This window comes from Filicampus tigris, chromosome 2, assembly GCF_054856515.1.
Source record: "Filicampus tigris isolate MCC_2025a chromosome 2, RoL_Ftig_1.0, whole genome shotgun sequence".
Classification (NCBI taxonomy): Eukaryota; Metazoa; Chordata; class Actinopteri; order Syngnathiformes; family Syngnathidae; genus Filicampus; species Filicampus tigris.
In genome coordinates, this window is record NC_141218.1 from 33,333,826 (window position 1) to 33,359,328 (window position 25,503).

The 25,503-nt window shown below is 40.5% G+C and overlaps 1 protein-coding gene across 12 annotated transcripts in view; it reads right to left on the minus strand.

Moving 5' to 3' along the window:
* The window catches only part of tenm2a (teneurin transmembrane protein 2a), a 274,108-nt gene that overhangs the window by 74,160 nt on the left and 174,445 nt on the right, over positions 1-25,503 (minus strand). For 11 of the 12 annotated variants that reach the window (XM_086023698.1, XM_086023697.1, XM_086023696.1 and 8 more), the window contains one exon: positions 8,086-8,292. The exons of the other annotated variant lie outside the window; for it this stretch is intronic. In XM_086023698.1, coding sequence (XP_085879824.1) covers positions 8,086-8,292 — 207 coding nt within the window. The remainder of the gene's footprint in view (positions 1-8,085; positions 8,293-25,503) is intronic. 12 annotated transcript variants of the gene reach the window in all.

Genomic DNA, 25,503 nt, shown 5'->3' on the forward strand with positions numbered 1-25,503 from the left:
GAATTCTGTGTAGTTATTTTTCCTAAAAGAGTATTGAAGGAATATTGACCATGTGTTGCAATGTTTTATTGCCGACACACCCGTGTAAGTAAATGCCTCTCAGCCTTTACCCGCCTTTTACAATGAGAGACAACTGCTTTTTTTCTTTTCCAACTTCAACACATGCGGGAGAATCATTTCAAAGAAATTCATGGGCTCCTAATCTTTAACTATCGAGAGCTGAGATAGCATTAGGCTGTATGTACCCAAGGCAGGGCAGACGCAAACTCATTTTCATTTCTTTTTCTTCACTCATACAGAAGTGCTGAAGAGAACACATACAGTAGCCGATTAGCCACCAGAGCAGACACTGCACACTGCACGGTAACGCTACGCTTGGACTAAATGGCTTTGATAAAATGAAGATAGCAGACTGATCCATTTGAATTGTCCACTTATTTAAGTACAAGTTGCAGGTAGGCTAATAGGTTGTTTTACCAGGAAACCAGTTTGACAGAGGACAAAACATGTGCGGGATAAACAGAGCAATTAGGTAGCAGCGAGATCTCATTTCATTCTTCTCTTATCTCTCTTTGTTTCCTCTCTATCACTGCAGTGGCTAAACAGCAATTGTAGAAAGACTTTCTCAACAATCTCTGTTGGGTTTTCAGTCTCAACAAAAGCTCAGAGCCCCCCTGACTGCTATGTGGACTGACCCAATTTATTCCCACCACGTCCCTGGTGCCCAACGAAGGGGACAGTCGCTGTAAACCGCAGGGTTCGGCTCCGGCTAATCCCTGGAAGTTCATTATATCCGTCAATTGAAAGGACACTCATTCAGCAGAGGAACATTAGCTTGCTAACCTGCCTCCCCTGTAAAGAACACTGTATTCTAGGAGTGTGTGTGTATTGCCAGGTGGCAACCAGCTGAGGCAGTTTGCTTCGCAGCCCTGGATAGGCAAAGTGTTTATTGACGTTTTCTGCGGTTAACAGAGAAAAGTTGCTGGGCAGGACGTGTGTGCGTGTGTACGGTAGAAGTGCCCATTCAGCGGATAAGCGGGATCATTGCAAGGCTCTGCTGCCCCCTTCTCCACATTTCCTTCCGTATCACCGTCCTTTTCACTCCATTTCTCCAGCTCTTTACCTCATTTGTCACATCCTGTTTCAATTTTTCCTTTCACAAAAAAAAAGTCACATTGTTTTTTTCATGCAATTTTTCAGTCAGCTAATAGTTATGCTCCCCATGTCTTACATCTTATTCCCAGGTGCTCTTAGTTCATGTCCTTTGTATGAGCTGGAAGGAGAGTTTGAGGTGAAACATTCATCTCATACAAACACACATGCACACAGGATACCTTTGCAATATATACAGTCACACAGACAGAGAGAGAGAGAGACAGAGAGAGAGAGAGAGAGAGAGAGAAGTTAATGGCTTAAGGTAGATACCCCTGGCTTTGTACAATCTAGACTTGTGCAAAGAATCTCACTCACACAAAACATCACAGTTTGAACACAGTAACATGTACGCATATTGAGCTTGTAACCCACCCATAAGAACCGTTGCTTTGGAACGGGTCACGGTTCAAGACCCAAAATAACTACACTGAAGCAAATGGTGTGTTGAATTTACTCAATTTTATTTCATCAAGTGGTTGCACAAAATAAAATCATCCGGATCCAGATACATTTTTTAAATAGTTGTATAGTCTGTAATTGTCACACGTGACAATGATTCAACCTTTGCCATTTGTCATTAAAACGCAGTGTGTTATTGCATTTTGTCTCAATATGAATCCATGTCTACGCTGATATGGCAGTAAAGAATGTTTGCATGCAATCCCCAAAATGCCTTTCCCATTTAATACGTCATAATTATTTGATCCTCACCATTATTTTCTATGGTAAAAAAGTTATTGTGAAATTTGAACAAAGTCCACCGTCACTTGATTTGGTTTGATCTTGGACGTTCCTCTGTGCATGAAATCATACAAGCATGCACAATGACAAACTGGAACACACAGACACACAGACGCGCACACGCACACTCCGCCTCTGCCTTGGCTAGTCATCTCTGTCTAATTAGGAGGCAATAATCCGCTAGAGAAGAGTCATCACGTTCAGCCAAAAACAAACTATGAGCACAAATGCAAGTGTGTATTTCACCCACACTCACACATTTGCATATAAATACACACATGCTGTTACGCGAACGTCACCCTTGCATAAGCACTATTAGCAAAGGCAGGATTTGTGCACAAAAATGTCTTTGGTTTTCCTTTGTTTCTGTAGATTTGTCTCAAGAAAGCCATTAAACATTTATCACATTAGCAGTGACTTAAGGTGACTTCCCTGGCAGCAGAAGCCTAGTCACTTTGGGGCTAAAAATAGCTTAGCTTTCCCCCATGCATAATGAATGGCTAGAGACAGCGCTAACGTTAGCTCTTTCCAGGAGTGATCTGCTATGCTCCGTTTGGCCGTCTCAGCTCTCCCGGCGTCCTGGGGAAATGTTCCCAGACAGGTGCTCTGAGCCAGATATTATTCCCATATAAACACTCGCAAACCCAATTCCCAGCCAATCCGCGGCAATAGTGTTCCGTTCCATTCAACTGTCATGCCTGACTAAAGACACAAGTCATGTCTGTCCACCTGTTAGCTTTGGTAATGGCAGACTACTTTGCCAACACACACACACACAAACACACATGCCCGTAAACAGCATGCGGCTTCCTGCAGGATTAGCTCACAGTGGTCAGTTTCTGCTTGGCTTGGTCAGGCTCATTTCCTTCTCAGCGTCCACTCTCTACACGAGCACATCCAACACGCATATGGTCTCACAGGCCCTCGTTCATGCAGACAGACATGCAGTCACATGTGGGGTGTTTTATTTAATTGCCCCCATTTACGGGTCCTCCAACATGCCAGGGAAGTGCCAGGCTGCCACTCCGAACTCATTTAGAACACATTATAGACGCCGAGAGCCAATGACTAACCGAACCCCTCTGCAGTCATTAGATTGGCAGCTTTTCGAATGACTGTATTGAGCAGCTCTCAGAATAGACTCTGGTATCCACATCGCCCCCGAAACGTTGTTTCTTTTTGACTCCTGCACCCTCATTACATTCCGGTTACTCTAAGTCGATTTTGACTTTGTCGCTTATTTGTTTTAAATTCCGTCTTCCAATGCTTTCGTGGAGGAAGTTTCATTAAACAACTTCATAAGTTTGTCGCCCTTGTTTGCCGTCTCTATGTTTATAAGCTCAGTTGAGATTTGAAAGAGGCCCCTCGAACACAAAGTGTGGGTGTATACGAACAAGAGCAAAAGATTGAGAGAGTGTGCCTTTGAGCCTCACTTTCCCTCTTTGCCAGAGTCTGCCATTAGGGTGTCAGTGGCAGAGTGAATTTATTTGCTGTGCGGTTACTGGGCTAATGATTGATGTTGCCCCAGCAAACAGTAAACCAATTAGAAGGCTGATGTAACGTCATTTTAAAAGCCTCCTAATCACGTTCTTCTTGAACCTGGGACCCGGGCCTTCCCTAATGAAGATTTATACTGGATCAAAGGAGAGCCTAACGCCATTAACAATAGATTGTATTCCACCAAAAATCACATTAGGACTTTCCCTTTCCCTCCCGTCAGACCTCTGCTAAATATATCTGCTGATTACAAGTGCACAGGCACAGAGGAAAGGAGAAACAAGGGTGGAGAGACGGGGGGACACTAAGATAGATATGGTTGGCCCACAGTAACTAATTGTTGAGACAAATGTGTATGCTGATGCACATCATTGCAGTTGTGTGTGTTCACATGAGGAAAATGAATGGCTGCAACATGCTGATACCAGCACGCTGGGCCTGTAACTCTCACCAAGAGAATTTTGATGACAGAGAGTGCACGCAGTTGGGGAAACTGATTTACTTTTCTTTTGTAACACCTTGCTTTTCTTTTGTCGCCTGCTTTTTAAATTCATCACCCCCTTTCATTTGACTTTGAACAGGATTATTAATGGCAAACTGTATGAACTGTATACCTGCTTACTTACACAAAATAAGAAAAATGGGTTATTTTAAAGAAATAGGTGGAAAGTTTGCAGCACATTGGGATTCAACTGTTAAAGGTCAAAATAATATTTATTATCTACCATAATCAAATACTGAATGTTTTGACTTTGAAAAATTTATAAAAATGAAACATTCGCCAGTTTTTACACCCTCACGCAAAATTGTTGGCACCCCCCTCTTTAAAAAACAAACAAAAAAAATCGGTTAATCCCACCATAGTCTGAAATTTTGGACTACTACTCAGAAGTGGCCTTATATGAGCACTGACCTTAATCATTCATATTGAACATCTGTGGAAGAAGCTGGAATGGCCAGCTAGGATTTGGCCAGCTAGAGCAATTTGCTCCGAAAAAGTAGGCCAAAACATATTTCAATACAGTTTGAGTACATCATCTTCATGTAATTTCAATCCATTGTGGATATTAGATTGTTTAACAGAAGGGATACAGCAATTCTTCAATTCTTTGAAATCAAATAGAGGAGGGGTTTTAGTGGTAGTTTGTAGAAGTTGGTAGTTGGAAACGCTAACAGAAGCCCGTTTAAAATGATAGAATGACCGGCCTGTAGGCGATAACTATTTGGTCGGACAACAACGGATGGCGGAAGGGTACCAGTGTTTTGTTGTATCTCAGACATGAACAGCAGCGCTCTAATTCACCTCTCTCTCTCTCTCTCGTATTTCATTCGCACAGGAAATGCGCCGTACCAAACCAAATACAAAAGGAATAAATACTTAAGCACAATATACATACATATATATACATATACATACATATATACATACACATATATATATATATATATATATATATATATATATATATAGACATAGATATGTATATATGTATATATATATATATATATATATATATATATATATGTATATATATACATATATATATATATATATATATATATATATACCTGCGACCCTTGTGAGGATAAGCGGTACAGATAATGGATGGATGGATATATATATGTATATATATATATATATATATATATATGTATATATATATATATATATATATATATATATATATATATATATATATATATATATATATATATATATATATATATATATATATATATACATACGGGGCGTGCTGGAGCCTATCCCAGCTGTCTTTGGGCAGTGGGCAGGGGACACCCTGAATTGGTTGCCAGCCAATCGCAGGGCACACAGAGACAAACATCCGCACGTAAAATCACACCTAGGGGCAATTTAGAGAGTCCAATCAACTCTATATAGAAATATTGAATATTGTTAAAAAACTAAAAAATAAAAAGTCCACTAACTGTTTTAATGTTGATATGGCATTAATTAAAAGTATTGTAAAACATTCTGTGCAACCTTTGACATATATTTGTAAGCTGTCATTTAAAACTGGTGTCTTCCCATCAAAAATGAAAATAGCAAAAGTTATTCCGATTTATAAGAGTGGAGACAAACCTTTATTTACTAATCATAGACCAATATCGTTACTACCACAATTTTCAAAAATTCTGGAAAAACTATTTACACATAGACTTGACCATTTTATTACAAAACACAATCTTTTAAGCGAAAACCAGTATGGTTTTAGAGAAAAAATGACCACATCTATGGCAGTAATGGAACTTGTGGAAGAAATCGCAACCAGTATAGATAAAAAAGAATTTACTGTTGGTATTAGGTCATTGACCTAAAAAACGCTTTTGATCCAATAGATGACAATATATTAATGGAAAAATTAGAGAGGTATAACATATGGTATAACAGGTTTGGCAAAAAAAATGTGTTCAAAGCTATCTAAATGACAAGACATAGTATGTACAGTTCAACAATTTAAGATCAAATGAGTTGAAGATAACTCACGGGGTCCCTCAAGGGTCAGTGCTTGGCCCTAAACTATTTTTACTCTATATTAATCAAATCTGCTGTGTTTCTAAAGTTTTCAAAAAAGTTCTATATGCTGATGATACAACTTTGTACTGCTCTGGAGAAAACCTTGAGCAGCTTCAGGAGACTGTGGAAAAATAATTAAATGTATTAAAAAACTGGTTTGACACTAATAAATTGTCTCTGAATTTAAACAAAACTAAGTATATAATCTTTAGTACCAAACAAGAGTTGTGAATCATTTTCAGTATTTAAAAAGAGGTTTAAAAATATAGTATTACAAAAATATATAAATCAAGTATAGACACAGGAAATTAAAGTGAATCTCTTAATTAACTGTCTTTAGTTTTTGGTTTATGAATATGATTATCTATAACATGTAGAATAGGGGCATGTCTGTTTATATTTCTACTTTTGCGTTTACTTTGGAAATATGTAAAATAATCGTTTTTAGTTTAGTTTTTATGTGGGTTATGCTCGGGTATATGTGTGTATGTATTTATGAATAATATTAATAGAACATGATTTCCAATATTTTATAGTGAACAAGGGGTAGGACTCGACAAGTTTTTTACTTCTTCCTACTCCCCTTGAACATATAAACTTTACTGAATTAAGATACGGGGTGGAGATATGGGGTCACACAAAAACTGATCCTCACACTGATCCTTTATTTATTTATTTATTTTAGTTTTGTTTTCTTCGTGTTTTTCATGTTGTGTTTATATGTTCAATCAATCAATCAATCAATCAATCAATCAATCAATAAGGCTCTTCTCCCACGATTGCTCAGTTTGGCTGGACGGTCAGTTCAGGAAGAGTTATGGTCGTCCCAAACTTCATCCATTTGAGGATTATTATCTTGAGTCCAGCAGAAATTCTTTTGTAACCTTGGCCAGTTCTGTGCCTTGCCACAATATCTGTCTCTAATCTCCTTGGGTAGTTCCTTTGACCTCATGATTCTCATTTGCTCTGCCATGCACTGTGAGCTGAAAGATTTTATAGATGGGTGTGTGCCTTTCCTAATCAAGTCTGATCGGTTTAATTAAACACAGCTGGACTCCAATAAAGGCGCAGAACCATCTCAAGGAAGATCAGAAGAAATGGACACCATGTAAGTTAAATATGAAGGGGTTTTTTTTTTTTTTTTTTTGCAAAGGGTCTGAATACTTATGACTATATGATATTTCAGTCTATCTTTTTTAATACATTTGAAAACATTTCTACATTTCTGATTTTTTTCAGAGTAGCCGATGAACAACCGTTGTGGAGGCTGGCTTGACTCAGCTGACTCCCGGCTAACGGCTACATTAGACGTGAGATGTTCCGCAGGAGGGCTGCCGTCAAGACTGTTTTCTCTGTGTCGCTGCCCCGCAACACTGACAGCCCGTCAAAATATGCAAAATTTACACGAAAGCAGTGGGTGGTGCAAAAAAGTGTGGACATAGGACAGCTGCAAGTCAAACGGGCCATGCAACTCAATTGTGTTAAATATGGATTTAATGTCTTTTATGAAACAGTAAATTAATATAATTTAATTTTAATAAGATGCCACTGTGTAGCTCTGGTATTTGCTGTTGTAATTAGGAAATAAAAACAGAAAAAAAAGAAAAACGTTTCTGTTGTATCAAAATGACACATTTTAAAATCAACACATATTAATGATAAACCTTGCATAATACTAGGTCAAGTGAAGGCAATGGTATTTTTTTGTTGTAATTTTATGTATGTACACTATTATCCTATTTCGAAATAACTGCACAAAAGACACAGCTATTATCTCATAGATCAGTGATTCTCAACCAGTGTGCTGCGGCACAATCAGTGTAACATGAGAAATCACTAGGTGTGCTGCGGGAAATTATCCAATGTCAATTATTTTGACCTCCCCAAAAAATTCTAATTAAAAACATTTTTTTTTTTTTTTATCGATTTATGCCAACCATGTTTTGTAACAGGCAAACAATAAAATGTTCTTCCACTTTAATTTGTCACCGTTTTTAAAATCACACTGTAGCTACATTGCGATCCATGCATCCAACATCTAAAACAGAGCAGCAAATGCACACATAATGACCGAATGCAAAACTGTGATGGATGGCATGAATGTATCAATACAATTAAAGAAGGAAGGGGCGGATGAGTCGCTCGATTTATCTTACCGGTGGAGGACGGCTGGGCCCGGAGCAAGTATGAGTCATCTGGGTGGGGCTCCAGGTGAGAATGGGTGGAGTTTTTCTCCAGAAGGGGAACCTGGCACTCCCTGATGGGCGGAGACGGGCCAGGGGAGGGATGGTGTGGGGCGGACGAGGAGGACGGATGGGACGGAGGGAGCAGGGAAGAGGAAGAGGTTGGAGGCATTGGGCGACCTGGAGGATGGAAAGGAGACAAAGGCGAATGGTGAAAGTTAGACAAAACAGATGGTGATGACTGACAGAGATGTAGTTGGCCTGTTGCAGGTTGCCGACGTCCAAGCATTGTGGCGGAGTCACAGTATTAATACAAATCAACAACACAATGTGCTTGAGTGTGAAAAAAAAAAAAGTTCTCACCAGGATTATTTGGAAGCTCAAATAAAAACGGTTTACACGCTGAGAAAGGAGACAAAAACTGTGTGAATGAATGTAAAACAATCAGGCTCGCTGGATGTCAGGAAACAATAGTTTTAACTTGAAGATTGGTTTACTGCCTCCGAATTGAATCCAGAATACGAATTGAATAAATGTTCGTCCTTACACAGTGCATCAAGGCATGCTGTGCATGTGCAATTTAGCTAAACCTGAACTTGCCTTTAATTTGATGAGAAATGTCTGTTCTTCTGGACTTATGCCTTCATCTCTTAATTCTATTTCCTCCTCACTTGAATGGGATGATGCGATTTCAGTTTCATTAGGACCCACATCTGTTGTACAATCATTCTTCGCATGAGTACAGCCCAGGAACAGACACTCTTCAAATAGCCAGAAGTTGCCATGGGACACGCGGACACAATCAGGCTGTCCCGTTCACCAGAGAGACAAAAGAGGGATGGAGGGAAATCGCTCTCGTCTCCAAAGGTTTGAAAATCAAGGACAAAGACAAATCTAATAAATTCTAATTAGAGACAGCTCAAAATATAGAGTAATTATGTCTGCCATATTTGTAGCTCAATCAATCAACAATACTGTTAGAATGAGGCCATCGAGTTCAGCTAATCCACTAAAGAACTCAGGTTATTATCACCACTAATTAAATAGTCAAACAGAGACACTGTGACACAAATATAATTACTTATTTTCTCTTGATTGTAAAATCTAAATTGTAGCCTTTGGCTCCAAATGAGTTTTCTTTTTATGGCTTTTGAAGAAAAAGAAAAAAAAACTTTTCTCAGTAATTTGTTTTTCTGCACCTTTGTAAGATAAAAGGTGTGGGCGTGGTAAAGAGAAAGCACAAACCTGTGAGCTTGTTCTTAAGCGCGTCACATTTCAACCATTCATCGTTTGATATTTCACGGGGAACAGACAGTGGACGACCTTGGTTTGACACTTCTTTCACTTTACAGAAGAAAGAAGAATGCAGAAAACACAGGTAGTCCTTGAAGAAAGAGGCAGGAATATATAAATAAAAATGGCCATTGGCGTGAATGCGACGGTTAATGCCTTCTTTTCCTTTATGAGCCCTGCGATTGGCTGGTAGCCAGTTGTACCTCGCTTCTCTCGTCAAAAGTCAACTTACATTCAATGGCGAGTTTAATTTGTCTATTGGTATGAATGTGAATTTTGTTTATCTCTTTGACTAATTACTATCTGAAAATACATTTTCCTCCACAAATGTGTCTTTTAGATAGAGACTTTGACGTGCATCATATTGCGCCCGTAGCTCATCCGTAATGACTTGCCCTTGGGTACCGCAGAGCCAGCGTGTGAGTCCTGGCTCTAGTTCTACTAATTATAATCAGTAATATAAATGTATGCTTTACAAAAAAAAAAGTGTACCGTCTAATTACAGTGCATTGACTGAATTTACTTTTGCAAATTGAGATTTTTTTTCCCCCTCCGTGTGCAGTATTGGGCCATAAAACAGCGCAGGGTATCATTCAACAGAGCAGTTGGACAAAGTCTCATCGATGCGAGGTGCATTCATCAATACAGGTGCCATCACGGCTTTATAGAGAGGTATGTGAAGGAAAAGGAGTCAGAGCGAAGACTCTCCTCTGTCCTCTCGGCCAAACTGCCCCAGCGTAGAGCCGTGTGTCATGGAAACCAGAACTGGCATCGATCCCCGGCTCTGCATTAACTGCACCCCAGAGAGAGGACCGGCCTCGTCTCCTATATAGGAATGTGTCTGTGCGTGCGTGCGTTCGAGCGAGTGTGCCTTTGCATGTGTGCGCTTCCGGTCCATCTCATCAGTGCAAACTGAGAAAAAAAAAAACGAATAAACAATGGCAAAGCAAACAGTGTGCATGAGGGACTAGATGGGAGGGAATGTGGGAGACTGATGTAGAGACAGGGGGAGAGGACACTGGTTTTGCAGGGGTCATGAGGTCAACCAGCGCAGTGACACATAAATGCAAAAACAATGGGGACAGCACAGCACAGATAAAATTAAAAAAAAAAAAATCAAACAAATTGAGAGAATTAATGAAGGAGGGTAATTAGGCAATATGAATGGATGAAGAAAGACAGGAAAACAAATGAAGAGGTAAGGAGGGATTAAGTAACCTTTGCTTATGTAAAAAAGCAATTGATCCCCCCCAAAAATCAATCAGGCCCTGCTATTGATGTTTGAGATGGGATATAGCTATTTGCATATTTTAGAATGCCTCTAATCAGGCTGTTGGTGACAACATGCAGTGGTAAACATCTGCTTGTGTGCATGTTCACCTGTGTGCGCGTGTGTGTGTGTAGCAACACAAACCCAAGCCTGCTTTACCGCTGCATGCTAATAATACATGTGAACGCAATCAGATGAGCCTGAACTCACATATGTAAGCTTGTGTAGTTTCTGGGGTAGTTATTAATATTTGAAACCATTTTAATTACAAAAAAGACCCCCAAAAAATGCTATAGTTGGCCAAAAGCAATTAAGGGAACTTTAATCTCTTTAGCAATTATGCTGTAGGGCATCCTTAACTCAGCCATTTCTGCCCGCTACATTTCCGAGAAAGGTCAGTGAAAATTGGTTTGTGTTATTAGAACAAAAGCTTGGCAATGGGCTCACGTGGTTCCCTTGACAATCAGATCGTTGGCGTCTTTCAGCCGCCTCCCTGGCCATCTGTACGGATTTGTCCATGTCCATATCCAAAGTGTTGATTAGTATGACAAGTGTGTGCACTAGAAAGGAGGAAACAAGGATTCCTCAGGCTGTTTGTTTTGTGATACTACTTGAATTTTGAACACTGTACAGGTGCAATGATCAATCGACACCGAATTAATTATCAAATAAATTTGCTCATTATTTTGAAGATCGACAAATCATTTAGGGACTGTTTAATTTAAAAGTTCTGCCTCTCAACAGTAAAAATCTGATTTCTTTGGTTCTCCATGAACGCAAAGTGATTATCTTTGTGTTGAAAAATTGAAAAAAAATTGCAAATATCTGCTTTTACTTTGGAAAAATAGCTCAACATTTTTGCCTGTTTTCTGACATTTTACAGACCAAATCAGTACGCGAATTGGCAACAAGCTACGTTTGTGCATTTTCGGCACTGTCAATTGGAAATAAAGGCCTGTTTTTGAATAAAGGGAGAGAAATTAGAACATGTTTTTGAACCAATTGATCAATTAATCGACATAGTAATGGACATGTGACTTGATAATCAAAATAATCGCAGTTGCATATCGTTGAGTACATCGTTTCCCCAACTCTGCTTTGGCATTCATTGCACAGGCCTAATTCCGCTCGTTGACTCTACAGTCCTCCCTGTCCTTGTCGCTATTTCTGTCCCTCCTTTACCTCCTCCCACCCACCTCGCTCCGTCCATCCGTCCACCCATCTGGCTGAGGTGAGGAGTGGTTGGCTGGGGAGGGTGTGGAGCAAGTGGAGGGATGGAACGACAGCTGGAGCCCCGTCAGAAAAGGATAGACAAATTACCCCACTAACGAGAGCCGTTTATCATCTCTGCATCCACCCCATATTTGCACCCAGCCTCGGCTTCACACTACTGCGCACCTGGATGACAAAATAATCCCAATAAATGGACTCTGGATGCTGCCCTTATTTTACTGCTACTGGTGCGCTGCGTAGTCAACCCGCCTGTGCTTCAATTAGGGAAATATTGACGAGGAGATAAGGGAACGATGGGAAACGGTCCAGTGAATTGCGCACAGGAGGATGGGTAAAAAGAGAACCGGGCACACCTATGCTGGCACATGTGGAGAGCCATTACCACAGCTGCTGTCAGCACAGATGTTCGACTGAGGGGGAGCTGTCAGTCAGTGTGCGAGCGCGCGCGCTACACGCCGCATTCATGCAGTGTGTATGGGATGTCGTCTGAAGGCGATATACAGCTGCAGACACAACAGGCGCCTTTTACGAGTTATCTGCCTCTTCCATCTCATCTTCATCACATGCTTTCTCCTCTGTTCAAGCCTTTTCTTGATAGAAGTGTGGTGAGATGCACACCTGTTGTGTGACTGAGCGCAACAAATGGATGCCGCACTTTGCAACTATCAATAAGTGGTTCCTGTCTGCTTTTCAAGTCCTGAATGTGCGCTGTCACAACCCCAGCCTCTTTCTGTAATCAGTGGCACTGCGGGGAAGGAGGGAGAAGATGAGCAGAGAGGAAAGAGAGATAAGAGCGCGATTCAACGGACTTGTGCTTGTGCAACAGACAGCGCTTTAATTAATAAAGTTGGGCTTTTGCAGCCTAAAGAGGCGATTGTATCACAAGCTCCGTCTTTGATGTGTAACACAGTCTGGGTTATTCTCTGGCCTTGAGCTCCCCTTTCATCTCGCTTGCAGTACTCCATCACCAAAAAGTATGCTGCCACTCTTTCAAAAAAACACACCCGCCAAGTAGGCTTCACACAAAGCCTCCCGATGAATCGGGGAGATGGGAAAACGCTGCGTGGATGCAAAACATCGTTTTTCAACATTTTCTCCTCCGCTACAGTCTCACTGCTCAGGTCCAATTATTTTTATGCAGCTCACCAATTACATTTTGATTGCACCTGTCAATCTGGTAACTGCATCTGGGTCTCGGCTGGAATGTGTGATGTTTCTACCTTCGCCAACGGTTGGAAATGTTCGGCCCTCAGTGGGATAGGGGCTTTACGGGAGCTTAGTCTGGTGTTGTTTTGCCCCCTCCCCCTTCCTTATGTTTTTTTTTTTTCCTTTTCATCTGCGAAAACGGGGCGCTGTAAAAGGCAACTCGGCGAACTCCCATTCCGTATCCCCCTGTTGTTATTCATTGTCTTTGTACGCCTTGTGTCTGTTCCATTTCGTTGCACACTAAGGTACAATGACAAGGAAGCTATTCGGATTCTGATTTTAACTGACTTTATTATTTCTGCCAAAATCACTGCTTAGTCTCCTCACTGGGGTTGCGGCTGTGCTGGAGCATATCCCAGCTGACTACTGGTGAGAGGCGACAGCCAACAATTTCACCCTCACATTGACACCTATGGACAATCTGGAGAATGTGGGATGAAACCCAAGTAGCCACACAAAACCCACAAGGACAGGGAGAACATCCAAAGTCCACACAGGAAGACTAGAACCCGGATTCAAACCCCCACCAATGAACTAATGAAGCACTGGGCCACAAAATTAATGCCAATTTCACGTGGTCTGTCCATCTTTATTTATGCTGGCAATTAACTATAAATCAGTTTTGGCTGCGATTATGGCTGCTTTTAAAATCTGCTCATCAAACTACTCAGCCTTAAATTGTCAATTCACAATTAAAGAATTTGACCATTTGTACAAAAAAATATTCCAGTAAAGGCACGTAAAACTATGGAGTTCAAAACATCATCTGTATGAGTAAACGGTCGTTTTTCTTTCTTTCTTTTTTTTTTTTTTTTTTTTTTTTTTTACAACAATGTGTTAATAAGGCTAGTTGATTCCAAATCAGCCACATGCTAACCTGAACCATACCTCCTCCATTGTTCTCCCACTGCTGGCAATTGTTTGCCGGCCAATGTAAGTACTCTCAAGCCACCCCACACACACTCAACACATTTCAACCTCAGTGGCATTGGTGTCTTTGCTCTGATTGCATCGTTTTTCCTTTAGTTCATTTGCCATACTACGAAAAGCTTATTTTTCCAGTATGTGGTTTGGATGCTATTTGAAGTGAAATGTTTTTGAAAATAAGAGAAAATGCATTTCTTCGATTTCATTAGTCCCCAAAATATGGTTTTTGTTTAGTGTTGATTTGGGGAATTATGCCTTTGTTGTTTCTTTATTGAAAGTAATCGGTGAAGGATACAACATAGCGACTTGGAAACTCAAAACCTGTTGCAGATATCACGATACTTTAGATGAATCAAAAGGGGATTATGATTTATCATGACAACTGTTACAGTAACAAGACAGCCCCTTGTGAAAGATAATCATGTTTTATGTCGCGCTGAAGCAGATGCCAATGCCATAATCTGAAAATGTCATTTGGAGACTTACACTAAATCCTAAATCATTTATTTTAAATCAATTGAGCTAAACTACGTCAAGGGTTGACTATTTAGCTTTGGTCTACGAAGTTTGAAAAGTAGTTATCGTATCGATTATCACAGGATAGCGAATGAATGATAATTAATGTAACGTATCCATAACGTGTCCATAATGTGTATTATTTTGACTTGAGCTGTTCCTTTCAAGTGTCGGTGCTCTTGAGAAGAGCAAAGGCACAAAACTATGAAAAATAATCAAAAGACTCCACCTTTTAACCCAGCAGCACAAACACAAGCCAGCATCTCTCTGCATCTGCTAATTGAAACATGCCTTCATGTTGCTGAGCAGAGCGAATGTTTCTGTGCGCGCATGGCTGCATATTAGAATGCGACAACACAGTCACGCTGTCCACTGTCAGATGTCCCCCCCCGTAACTTGGGGCAACCCTGATTTCTGCATTACCATATAAATTACATATGTGTTGTTTCTGCTGCTGTGGATTGATGGTATTGTTATGGATTATTGCTTTGGACCCTTATCGAAAGCAGTCCAAAATAGATAGCCTCCTCTTTGCACATAAATGCAGCCGCACGCACGGGTGCAAGACGATTCACATTCTCCTGTAAGCGCACATGCGTGTGCATGTCATACACACACACACAAACCTGAACATACCCAGGTGCAGAGAGAAAGACAGTCATTCTCTCAGCCTTCCATTACCTCTAAACATACTGTTTACAGACTCAAAGGATCTGCAAGAGAGTTATCCTCTAGCCTACATATGTGCTTGTCTATGCGCTGCCAGTTAGTATGTACCGCGATGTCGCTGAGTTCAATGTAACTACTAGTTTACAAGTATGCAATGAAAAATTCAAGCAAGTATATTCATTAACATGAGTAATCATTACCAAATGGAAACTCAAATGTCTTTTTGTAAAACAGTTGTCATGATAGTGCACTGATCAGTCACTCGAGCCTGTTCTGGAATTAGGAAGAAACTGTATCCAAGGTGAAGCACTCTAATAAGTAGAAAACAGATGCTTTTCAAATTGAAAAGGCATAATGAATGTTAAGTAACTAATATACCATAACGCCACAATCAAGTTGAAATGGTGCTTTTAGTCATCCATGAATAGAATTACTGCCATGTTTGTGGAGTTGTTGTGCAATTATGAAGGCAGTACAGCTCTCCCGGGTGAACCTGCCAGCAGGTTTAGGAAGGCTGTCTTACATTTTGATTTTGACAGGAACAAGTGCTAGTGTGTTTCTTTTTTTTTTGCCAGTGAAAACCTTTGGATGTGACAGAATGATCTTAAGAGTAAAATTATGTTTTTCTTGCTATGCAGAATAGTAAAGTACCGCAAGCCAAACAATCACACTTGTTCCTACTTTACAACATCCTATTAGTGTAAAAAATGTGCACTGTAGGTACGATTGTTCATTACAGATAATGGACCCTTAACAGGCGTGCATAAGCAACTAATCCACCACAAGAGTTTAATTACAACTTTTTTTACCTTTACAAAGATAAAAAAAAGACTATACAGAAGACAGAACAATTCCAACGGCATCCTAAACCTTCCAGGATTTATGAATCTAAAATCTGGCTGCTTGCAAAAAAAGAAAATAAAAACTGTCATTGCTAATAGTGTTTATGTGTCATTGGCCAGCACTTCTGAATCTGAAGGCTCCTGACAGATAACAATGACACATAATAAAATGAAATCTTTATCGGACAATAAATAAATAAATAACTAAATCTAACATATACGCTGTACATACATACTATACATTAAACTGTACAGCCAATATGCAAGATAGGAAATTAAGATAATAGGCTGCTGGGATTAAATGTACACAATTTCATGCAAGATGTAAATGTGGGGCAGTGCTTCTGTTAGTTTTTAGGCAGAGAAGCAGCAGAAAAGGCCTTGTAGGCCCTGACTGCACACCACTGATCTTTCCATAACACTACAGTAAGCCTTCATGAAAGAGGGCCCAGAAGAATCCCGTTATTTTTTTTTAAATAAGAAAGGACATTTGGAGTTTGCAAAAAGGAATGTAGGAGACAATCCAAAACGTATTGAGGAAGGTGCCATGGACACATTTTTTTGGGCCGTCAAGAAAAAGTCTATCCTCGTGCACACCTAACAAGTCCCATCACCTTGAGAAAAACATCCCCACAACATGTTTCACTGTGTAGAGCAGCAGAGAATGTGAAACTGGAATTGAGAGTTTGATGGCTTCTGCTAAATACATTGACATTCTTGAGCAAAACCTCGACTAGTATGCAAGTGCCTGTAAAACTTGAAAGAGCCGGAGCTGTTTTCCTCTTGGGGAATGTGTAAAAATGTGGCACGCTTACAGACCCTTATCAAAAATGACTTGCATCTGTGATTGCAGCAAATAATGGCAAAGTACTGACTTTATGGGGGTGAATAGTTATGCACATGCCAATTATGTTTTTTTAATTTCTAGATTGTGTGCGTGTGTCTAGTTGCCCTTTTTATGTAGTTAAGAAGAGACAAAAAACATATATTACATATATTATTACCAACATTAAGAAGCAAATAAAGCCCCCTAAAGGGCCACGGGAGAAAAACAACGCTTCTCTTGGAAAGATTCAATAAAAAAAAAACAGGCTTTTAAAATTCCCATGAGACTCAGTTTCAGTGCCCAGCTATAGGATTGCAAGCGCATCTTTATTAAGGCGCATGCTAATGCTGGCAAGAGAGTGTTTATTACCCGCAATCAGCCATTCTGTCCATTCAGCCAGGAACAGGATGCCATTAAAAATCAAATGCATACCAAATAAGTCTCACAAATGAATAGGGAAACATAAACAGAGGTTATATACTGAACAAACCTTTGTGGATGAGACACACACAAACATACTGTCACTTTTTTTTATTATCTGGCAAAAAAATATATACATATATATATGATTTTCTTAAATTGGATAGCATTAACACACAAGCTTATACATACAGTTAAGATTACAGTGGAGTTTTCCAATCAATTAGTGAAAACTCTGAAAAATTAAAATCAAAAGTAACAATCCAGAAGGGCATAAAAGAAAGAGTAGGAAAATAAAGGAGGCAGCACTGTAAGAGATTGCAAGTAATTATTTGTTTGCCGATACACACACCGGGGACATTGCGTCCTTGTGCAGGTAAACTATGTTTCTTTAATCTCACGAATGAATTCCATTTCAGTGCAGATTACATGTGACATGATGTGAAGTAGGTGTGTGTGGCTCAGTCAGCAATATGTGACTGTGATCAGCATGCACAAGCTGGATTTGGAGCCTTAGGATGGTGATTGTTCTGCGGCTGCGAAAAAAAAAGAAAAAAAAGGCTGCCGCTCTTTGATGTTTACATCTATTTTTAGTCATAGCAGACTCACAAGAGATACAAAGAAAAAACACGGGCAAGTATATTTACTCTAACTTGCTTTCGGTCGAACTGTGTCTCTTGAAGTGAGTAGCTCGGACTAAATAAGTCTGGCTTTAGTATTCCAGATGTGCATATGCGTTGGCATCTGTGTCATTTCTTGAATAGTGTATGTTCTGTGTATGTTCTTGTCTGGGACTCAGAACTCCATATTCAAGATTCAAGGTCTTTTCTTGGATCCACATGGTATCAAAACGGGAGGGCACAAATGATGAAGTACACATTTAAATATAGTAATCACTGAATTAAGCCCTTCAAATTGATACCATTTGTTCCTATAATATTGCAATAATTGCAACTTTTAATCACAAACATGGTTAATGTGTATTTTCAAAATAGAATTCAAAAGCAAATTAGCCTGAATTAATTTGTCATAGATCTAAACAAACACTATAAACGTGAAATAGTGTTACAGTTTTGACTTTTGACTAACTTTTAATTGGTTAACTCACTTTAATTGCTTTCCAGATTACTTCCACGGGCCTTAATTATCACCATTTTATTATATTAGACTCTCAATTTATTTCCCAGTTAGTTGCACTGTGGATTTAGAGGATTTGATTTTATGGAATGTCATCTTATTTCAAATGTTATGTTTTTTTTTTTTTTTGGGGGGGGGGGGGGGGGTGCCTTAGACAAATCCTGTACCTTGAGCTCTTCATTACTTGGGGGTGTCCTCATTCCTGAATGTATTATTAGCTGCTGCTGTGGTGCATCAGATGTTAATTACATGCAGATTACCAGTTTAACCAGGATGGCATGCAATGTATCTCAAACTTGTGTTGCATGTTCTGCGCTGAGCTTGAACTGGGCCCGCTACATGCTAGTCTCCATCCTTGTGTGTTTTGTGTGTTTTGTTGTGTGAGTCAGATGGGAGGACAGTGAAGTTTACTATTCACGTGGACGCCCTCTGAGGTAAGCGCTGCTCTGGCCATGGATGGCTGAGTGAAAATCTGCATGTTTGCGATGGGGAAGCGCTGAGTGACAAGCCTCTGAAGGCCACGTCAGCAAGATATGTCTGTCTGTCTTTTTGTTGATGTAGCAAACAGAAAGAGATTTGACATCCATCATCCATCCATCGCCCTTCCATACTTACTAATATCTATCCATCCATGCGTGTTCTATACTGCTATACTATATCTGGGTCACTGCAGGGACTGGAGTCTGTCCTATAGGTGACTTTGTACAGTGTGAATCTGAAACCTGAGAGACAATCAATCACACAACAGCTATGCAAATCACTACACCTTCTGGCATCTATCTATCCAACTATTTTTTATTTCTACATGAATCCATCCATTCATTTCTGTTGATCTTTACTCAATTTTAATTTCTCAATTGAAAATGTATTTCAACTAAATATGTTTTTTTTTTGCTGGGAAAATGGCCTTTCCCGCATTTCACAACAAGTAAATACGAGTTTACAGAACTGCTGTCCCTTGCATTTTCCCAAAAACTTAAAGAAGGAAAAACAACACAGAAAATTGTTTTGGGGATAACAACTTGCTTGCCCTGTTATGCTAACTGCAGTGTTGCCATCAATGTCAATAGTTTATATTTTAAAGTTGTTCCAACTTAAATGACTGTTTTAGACACAAAAAACATTAGTTGCGTTTTTACAGTGTACCTATTATATCCATCATTACCTCTAAACATGCCATCACAGTAATTTAACCGTCATCCAATTATGCATCGCCATGAATAAAACTACATTCTATCCAAGCAATCTATTTATGACATCATCCATTTTGAATTTTTCAACCCATTTATCAACCATTCACTTTCTATTCATGCGGCCACCTTTCATCAATTCAATCACCTACTTTCTTTATTTAGTTATATCAGTTTTATCAATCAATACATTTTTAATCAATAATCCTTATTTTTTAATCCGCCCTTCCGCATCTATATTTCTGCACCTAGTAATTTCCCCGCCATTCATAGATTTTTAATCCATTGATCATCCACCAATTTAGCATTGAATATATTTTCTTTCCATCAACCTATTTTATACAAAACCATCAATTGGATTTTGTCGCTGCCCTGTGAAAAACACTTATGACCATTTTTTTTTTCAGTTTTCTTATTTTTATGTGAATGGTGTTTTCGCGTTACAGACGTGAAAATCTTTTTTTTTTTTCCAAAGTATTTTTCACAGGACAGCGACGATTTATTCATCAAGTCATCTGTTTTTACTTATGTACCTACCTACTTATGTTTTCATTCTGCTGAAATTGCCATTCAACCTTACAATTAGCTGAGCTTGCATCAGCAGACAGCAGAGGACTCAGAGGAATACGAAGGTTCCCATGCTGATGGACCTCACATGCCGTTGTGCATCCACATGTACACCAGAGTGTGTATTTGTGTGCCACTTTTACACAAACACTCTCTCGCAAATGTGATGCAACTCTCTAAGGCACAACCTGCAGAACCTATTGCGGCCAGTCATCCATCCGTCCATTATCTATACCGCTTCTCCTCACAAGGGTCGCGGGGAGTGCTGGAGCCTATCCCAGCTGTCTTCGGGCAGTAGACGGGGGACACCCTGAATTGGTTGCCAGCCAATCGCAGGGCACACAGACACAAACAAACATCTGCACACACAATCACACCTAGGGGCAATTTAGAGTGTCCAATTAACCTACCAAGCATGTTTTTGGAATGTGGGAGGAAACCGGAGTACCCGGAGAAAACCCACGCAGGGAGGCATGGGGAGAACATGCAAACTCCACACAGGGGGGCCGGGGCCGGGATCAAACCCACGACCTCTGAACTGTGAGGCGGACGTGCTAATTGCGCCCAGTCAAGCAAAGGAAAAACTCTCAGCGCAGGTGGAGAGAAAGCCCCGTCAAAATGTTCAACATTTGACATTAGCCCCACTCTAAACGACTGCACCCTCTTCCATTCCGATGAACTACACTGTAGAGCTGGAAGACAAATAAGAAATGCAGATTTTTGTAGGGCAAAAACCAAGTCAGTCAATTTAAGATGAGAGTGTTGAATGAGATTTTTAATTACTGCATGACCTGGGGTATATTAGCACATATTAATGAGGATCATTAACCTAGAAGTAACTAAGACCCCTCCTCTTTAACTACAACAGATAGCAGCAGCTCTACTGCCAGACACTACACTATCACAATGTGCATGTGTCTGCATGATTGATTTCATTTTAAGCTATTTTCTTTTTAATATATAGCAATGAACAGCCACATTTCTTAACATTCTTAAATAACTTGAGTCTAAATGTTTTGTAGTTAGTTCTGTGAAACTCTGGAAAAGAATAATGCTATAAAAGGATGATTGATAAAAAAGAACATTGCCAGAAGACTTCTGGTCAAGGTGGTTGTGAAGACTATGGAACAGCACAACAGAATGTTTTGGTAGCTTTTCAGTTGACACGTATATTAACTGCAGTGTTGGGCAGTCTATAAGAGGACAGAGCAGGTATGCATGCACATATATGGACAACCTAAAATAAGTACAGATTAGGGTTGCACGATATGGAAAAACACGCAATGTGCAATATGGGTGTTGAATAGTGCATTAGCTATTTTATTGCGATATTTAACATGTGCCCAAAGAAATTACCCCTAACACAATGACGGTTAGACGATGCCCAGCTCTGTATGCATATATAATTCTTTACTAAGATATTTAGTGTTAGTAATGCCCCTAGATATTGTTATACTGTTTATCTATTGGATGGCGATGTGCATCTGATTGGTTAAAGCTCGATAAAAGTTCTATCTGATATCTTACTGCACGTCTTTGTGATACTCATATTGCACGGCCCATTATCACAACGATGATACTTTTTCGAAGTATTATGCAGCCCTAGTTCAGATGTGTGTGCAAAGATGCCCCTATGGACACAGAGCGTTCCTTTATTTCTTCTCGTCCACGCCTCTCCAGGCCTGATAGCCAAATTCATCTTATATCCCAAATCTCTTCTGTCAATGCATCATCTGGAATCCAAAATATCAATGGGATAACAAGCACAGGGCCGGTGTGACAATTGCGTTGCGGACACAGAACGACACAAAGGGTGCACGGAAGAGCTATACGCCAACAAAGCCAAGCGAGGCAGATTTCATTGTGTCGTGAAGCCACGGGGAAAGATTGCTGGGAGTTTGGGTGGTTACATGCACAATTGAGGCAATCATTTGAACTCTGTGCTACTCTCTCTTTTCCCCATAGGGAATACTATGGTATAATACTACTCCATAGTAGCCGTTTACATTAAACACTGATGAAGTACTATGCGGTATGGCTGAATGCACCATATTACTTGCACTGTTTAATCCAACCATGGCAAGCGGGACTATTGTACGTACATGTTCCCAAAATGGAATTCCTGGATGTGTGTTCCATCCAGTCTGTGTGTATGTATCCTTCTTCGGCACATTAATTGTCATTCCCAGTGGTGTCAGAACTCCAGCGGGACATCTGCACCTTCATTAGAATCTAGTGATCATCATGCTGCAGTACCAAGAGAGGGCCTGTTTCCCTCTTTCATCACTCTTTCTCTGCGTCTCAGCGCCTCCCACCCATTCTGCCACCCCTCATTGTTTTTTATATGCTGCTATATTCTCAGCCAGCCTCCGCAGTGTTGTTTTCTTTAAACATCATCCGAGGCATTTCTTGGTTTATCAGTCTGATGCAGGGAAGAAGAAAAGACTGAGAAAGAGCAAGAAGCTCTTGCGACAAAGTTGTGGAGGAGTTGAACTTTGAAGGGAGTCTTCTTGTGCTTAATCTGGAAACGGCTGCTCTGTGGTATATTCATTTTCTCATTTCACCACCTGCCCTCTCATCCGTCAACATTTCTGTCACTTTTCCATCTTCACCCTTTCTGCACATCCTCCCCGCCCACATCTTTTGCACATTCTGCATTTTCATCCCCATCAGCCTTCCTTTCGTCATTATCTTTGTGTTCATACTTCTCTGTCTCAATCTCTAGCTCAAGTGGTTCTTAGCCCCCGGGGGGTACGCTCGCTAGCACTCCGCAAACCCCTACAGACATGTAATGTACCCCCGCCTCCTCCATTGCCCTGCTCCCGTGCTCCGCCTCCTCTTCTTTCTCCACAGCGGATGGGTGATGCCAGCTGGAGGAACCGGAGAGAAATGGGCCCAATTACAGCATTGGGAACTGAAAGTTGGCTAATTAACTGTAATTCGTTAACAAACTGCTTTTTCAACAAGAACCATCTCTCTGTCTGGCACATGGCAAACGCGTGTATCAGAGTGGAGATTCACCTGCACCGCCATGCGCCACAACCCCCAGTCCCCAAAAAAGAAAAAAAATAAGACAACTGCCTGCAGGTATATGCGGTACACGCACAAATGCAGGCACAAAACCATAGAGCCCCGCAGCCTTCACATCTACCAAGCCAAGCTCACATGCCCATACAAATATGAGCTGATCCACTTGCTCAGCTGTATTTACTGCAAGGGCAATATGTTGATTACGTTAGAGCGGCTGATTATTGCGGTGTGACAGTAAAGGAAACAAATATCTTTCATAGGCAGGCATCTATCTCAGCGAGAGGGCTTCTAGCTATAGACTATAGCACAAATGAGTGTGTCGTGTGCTGCTATGACAGTCACAAAGAGAGGGCAGGAAGATGAGGAAGAGGGGGAGAATGAAAAGAAGTGAGTGATGACACAAATGAGAACAAAAAAGTTAGAGAGGCGCCAGATGGAGGGGGGGGGGGGGAACAGCTGAATAAAGAATGAGATGAAAACGTGGATGGATGGAAAGAGGAGATGAATTAGGAGCAATTCTCCCGGTTTTGTGAGGCAGTTTCCCCCCAACAAAGGGATAATGATGGTTCCAGGCAAGAACAAAAGGTTTAACGACAGAAAAGATGCTATCTGGGGTAGAACGCATAAAACGCAACCACACACACACACACACACATGTGCGTGTAGACTGTAGGGTGTCATTACCTGGGTGCTACAGGTTCTCGAACGGTAGTGTATATTGTAGGTAGCAGCAAGATCAAAAGTCATAACAGGTACGTACGGGACATACAGTAACTCTTTTGAAATGGCTGGCTCATCTCCCAAGCACACACACACACACGTGAATGGACAGATAAATGTGTGCTAAGGCCATATGAGTCCACAGGACAAAAGTTATTCTAACCCGTATTAATGAGGCCACTACTTAGGTGTATTCTGCAGTTGGAATTCTTTTGATCAAAAAGGTCTTTTTCTGTGGTTGGTGGCCCCCATCAGTCAGTCTCTTCCACTTTCCTGCAGTGTTCCTAACGGTCAGTCTTAGGGTCCAGTTCACAGTCTACATAGCCCCCTCTGAGAGATGTCCTCATCTAATCTGAACACATCTCATACCGCTTGCTATGCAGATGACCTATTCAGTTGAATTCGGTGAAACTGAGCGATTAATTGTTGCCCCTGACAGCTCGGCTCCTAAAATGTTATTCTGTTTAGGGTCACTTTCTAAAAATCTGCACTCCATCTTAAGTAACCCTGGGGTCATATTCGATCGGGCCATGCTTTTGGTGAACAAATGAAAACTGAAACTGATTTGTGTTTTCTGCACCTCCAAAATATTTCTAAATGTGGACCTATCTCATTCTGAACTACGGAGGTAATTTTGAATAGTGCAATTCTCTCTTGATCTGTCTCAACAAACATTCATTAGACTGTCTCCAATTAGATCAGAATGCAGCCGCTGGGCTTTTGTGTTTTGTGTTTAGGTTCAGCCACATCACTCCCTTTCAGTTGTCCTTGCACTGGCTTCCTGTTTGTTTTAGGATTCAGTGCTCTATTTTAACAGTCACTTACTCAATGGGCATGCTCTTCTGGTGTTCCCTATTTTTTCTTGTATTAACCGTATAATGTTTGTGATACTAGTGTATGTTGTATTTTAAATACAGAGGCACTAGTACCGACAGCAGTATCGGTTTCTGTTTGCTCGGTATTGGTGCCAATACTGTATGTTCGTCCTTGCATTCATCCAAATATTTCGATAATACAACACCGACAGGACTTCACCAGTCTCATTTATTCCTTCTGGGCAGATGTATTATGAGCCATGTCAGCCATGTGGAGATAGTTAAAGGTGATAATAAAGCCAACTGCAAATGGTTCATTAAATCAGTTAAGATTGTTACTTGGTGAGTCTGTGGCAATTCTCGAGCTAATACAGGCAAAGTAGAGCCAACCCCTCGGGGAGGGATGCATTTATCAGACCCAAAGAACATGCTGAGCCTCCCCACTCGGCGGGCTATGATAATGTAGATAAATGCAGAGAAACCACTCTTCATAAAAAAGAACCTGCCCTCACTTTTTGAAAACAGAGTCCAGAGCGAAGAGGAGTAAGCCATGGTGTCATGATGTAGCACTTCAGTTGTCCTGCCACAGTTTTATTTTGGGACTAAAATGCCTTGTATTACAATGCTACAATGAAGCGAAATGTGTGGCAAGGTAGAAAAATATGCAGGTGGATGTCTGCAGAAATACCAAGACTTAGTCCAGCCCGCCTCCACACAGCATTAGACCTCG